Source organism: Dipteris shenzhenensis, chromosome 10, assembly GCF_047967505.1.
Source record: "Dipteris shenzhenensis isolate YYH24624 ecotype China chromosome 10, Dip_SZ_1.0, whole genome shotgun sequence".
Classification (NCBI taxonomy): Eukaryota; Viridiplantae; Streptophyta; class Polypodiopsida; order Gleicheniales; family Dipteridaceae; genus Dipteris; species Dipteris shenzhenensis.
Genome location: NC_141605.1, coordinates 20,468,794 through 20,472,441, shown reverse-complemented (window position 1 = coordinate 20,472,441; position 3,648 = coordinate 20,468,794). Strand labels below are relative to the sequence as shown.

General features: G+C 45.3%; 1 protein-coding gene across 1 annotated transcript; it reads left to right on the top strand.

The window, feature by feature from the left end:
- The first annotated feature begins 1,594 nt into the window (after positions 1 to 1,594).
- LOC147897532 (uncharacterized) lies at positions 1,595 to 2,557 on the top strand. The gene has a single exon (XM_087380895.1). The coding sequence runs from the start codon at positions 1,607 to 1,609 to the stop codon at positions 2,243 to 2,245; it is 639 nt and encodes a 212-aa protein (XP_087237021.1). The 5' UTR covers positions 1,595 to 1,606; the 3' UTR covers positions 2,246 to 2,557.
- Positions 2,558 to 3,648: the final 1,091 nt, after the last annotated feature.

The window sequence follows — 3,648 nt, the reverse complement described above, 5'->3', positions numbered from 1 at the left end:
AAAAAATTGGTGCTCACCTCAACGTTGTTACGCAGGCAACACACGAGCAGAGGTCATTTGTGGCCGTCGGCTAGCAGAAGGATGTGTTTACTGACCTTTACTCCCCCTCTACTGTGACCTTCCCATGTTGTTGATTACATTGCCTACTTGCTCAAACTGATGTGTGCTTGAGCTTTTCCCAAGCCACCATCGATGTGGTGAGGGGAGGAACGGGTTGAAAGGAACGAGTGTAGGGGGGGATGGGGGACAAAGAGGTATACAATCTCGCAAATTGCCTGTATAGCGAGAGAAACTATTTCGAGCTCCTTAGGCTTGATTAAAGACTTTTTAGTTATTTATTGAATATGATACGTGGCTCAACGAGAGGCCAAATTTTTATTTGAACCCAGTATACTATGTACCTAAAAAATTTCATGCTAATATGTCCCCCCTCATAGTGCGAAATTTCATGCTAGTATGTCTCCCTTGATAGTGAACAATCGAAAATGCCAATGCCCTAGAGAACTATCCCCACTCTGTGATGGTGAAAAATTTCATGCCAGTATATGTAGTGAAAAATCTCATGCCAATATGTCCCTATGCCAATGTCCCAAATTGCTCCCTTAGGTCGTGTTTACACCGTCCCGCCCGATTGTGGAGGACTAGCATAAAGGGCGGATGGCCGGGCGGTTGTGATTGTTCACACCAGCTAGTCACAAGTTTTACAAAAAGGGTTGTGTTGATTGGCCTAATGGAAGATGATAGTCATTGTGGGCTAGCCCGTGCAGGTTCAACCACCATTGAGCGCATTTTACGTGTTTTTTTTCCAATCGCTCACTTTGTGGGCGGCCTTTACATGGCAGACTCCATTAGGCCAAGCAAGTCTAGTAGATCTCCCATTCCTTGGCAAGAGGGCAGCCCCTTTCCTAAGGTTGTTGAAACTAAGAACTCCTATGAAGCCCCATTAGACCAAGAGACTGAGCAGTGGATTCAGGAACACGACATGGGAGAGGAAGAGGTCAAATGAGGATGGTCTTAGGAGTTTAGCAGGATACCACCAACATGAGTAATAGAGACGCTGAAGAGGAACTGCCAACTCCAACGAAGTCAGTTGAGAAAGACGTCACCCTGAAAGGCAAAGCGCAAGCTAGTATCTAGAACAGAAGAAGAGTATCTCAAGCAGTGTTCACAGAAAACATTTTCTCGACAAATCACAAAACTCGGGGTTTCAAATTTTGAAGGTTTTCCCTGAGAATTTGCTGATGTTTTCGGTAAAATATAACCGAATTGCCTGAAATTTTGCAGATTTGACAAAATTGAGTAAATATTTTTTATGGGTGAAAATGAAAATGTTGCAGGTTCATTGTATATATTTTGTGCAAGTTTTATGTGAACACCGAGATTCTCAAGGGAGGAGCGGGAGTGTCCGAGGTGTTCGAGGCGTGTCGAATAGCGCAGGTGTCCGGGCGGACGAAGAGGGCCGGTCAACATGGTGGTATATTGGGAGGCTCAAATATTCGGAGAGAATGAGCTGGCAATCGACAAGACAAAGCTCCATATCCATCTAATTCATCTGCAGGGTAGATGGATTGGGTGGAATATTGGGAGGCTCAAATATTCGCACAGAATGAGCCGGCAATCGACAAAACAAAGCTCCATATCCATCTACCCTCCATATCTATCTACCCTGCTACATCTTTTGCTCCATATCAGCCTCCCCTTCTGTTGTTTTAGTTTCAGCCATCACTCCTTCCACGGCATGACACCTGTTGATGGCTCCCCCGTCCCCCTCACCTGGCAGAAATCCTTCGAGTTTTCCCTCTCCGCTCCCCTCGAGAAGGTTTGGGCGATCACTCACGACTTCGTTGGTATCGATAAATGGGCACCATCCATCGTTGCGAAATCTGCTTGCGTCGCTGGGGAGCCGCAACAGCCAGGGTGCGTGAGAAAAGTGGAGCCGCCGTCGCCCAGCGATCACATGCCAGCAGAGTCTGACGATAGGCCGTATGTGTTGGAACGACTGTTGGAGATGGATCCGGAGCACCATAAATACAAGTATGTTGTAGAAAAGTCTAACATACCACGGGTGTCTGTTCTCGAAGGGTATGTGAGCACGTTCCAGATTGTTGATGCGGGCAACAACAGCACACTTCTGGTGTGGAGCTACGAGGCCGCTCCTGTGAGCGAAGTCACCGAGGAGGCGTTTCAAGGAATCGTCACAATTTTATACGAGAATTGCGTGACAGAACTGAAGAAACTTCTCTGATCGGAAGCCTGCTTATTTCTGGTTTGCAAAGTATAGCATGGATCGTTCCTCAAAATAAACTCAAGAGCAGAAGAAGAGTTTCTTTCATCGCTTCCTGTTGCAGGCGTGGATGGAAGATACCCACGAGGTAGATCACCTCAGGATGAGCTGCTCAACGATTGTCAGTAAAACATCTAGCTTCTCTTTATTGTGTCTCGTGATCGCTCAACCCGGTCGTATGTTGGGCTTCTTTATTGCTTATAATTAGAGCATGTTTTGCTGTCGCAAGATCAACATTTCGCACAATTTAAGCTCTCAATTTATTCTTCTGAACTTTTAAGCTGGAAATCTGTTTGATTCCTTAACTTGGCAATAGATTCGTTCCGAGTCAGGTCCCTTGCAATTGCTTGTTTCGGTGCTGGAGTCACGTCCCTTGCAATTGATTGTTTGAAAGATGCAGTGCTAGAGTCTATCAAACGCAAAGCAACCAAGCGGATTCAGAAGAGCTGTTTCATAGAGACATATTAGCCCCCTCTGTAAGCGCTCGAGGTAATCAGTAATTACAAGGTAGATCTGTAATTGTTCCGACCTCGGGTTAAGTAAAATTTCCGAATGAAAACAGCGGGAGAAAGGAAATTTTATCTTTCTTTCCACGACTTAAATCCTCTCTCTCTCTCTCTCTCTCTCTCTCTCTCTCTCTCTCCCTTTTCCGCCCTCTTTTCCACGGTCCACATCCAAAGGGCAACTGAAAACAACAGGAGAAACAAAATTTCTCTTTCTTTCCACGACTTGGACTTTCCCTTTCTTTCTTGCCACGACTCCCACATAATCCCCCCCCTCTCTCTTTTCCCTAGAAATTCTCCCCCCCCTCTCTCTCTCTCTCTCTCTCTCTCTCTCTCTCTCTCTCTCTCTTTCCACCCTCTTTTCCACATTGCACATCCAATTTTTCTCTCTCTATTTTTGGCCCGTCCAGGAAGGATAGGTCTTAGTAATGAAATTGGGCTTAAGAATCTACGCCAGTTTCACTCCAGTCTTTCATACTTTCCTCACAACATCTCCGCTTTCACTCGAGTCCTCCATACTATCCTCGTATTCTCTCTCTCACTCAAGTTTCCGCCCTCTTTTTCCACAGGATAGGCCCATTTAATCAATTCACCTTGTTCAGGCAAGCCTTGTTGCTTGAATCTTATCGAGAGACATCATGCTAAACTAAGATCAGCTTTTCCAGTTGTAACTCTAATATTCATTCTCCCTTTGTGAATGCAACGGCAGACATGTCCCTTTTCATGGTGCCTAGACTTTACGTGTCTGAGCTCATATCGTCTACTCTTTTTTACCTACTAGGCAAGACAATTGCATCCATTTGAGGATTTTAGGAGGTACCTTGGTTAGTAATGGATAAAAATGACAATTTGGCACCTTTG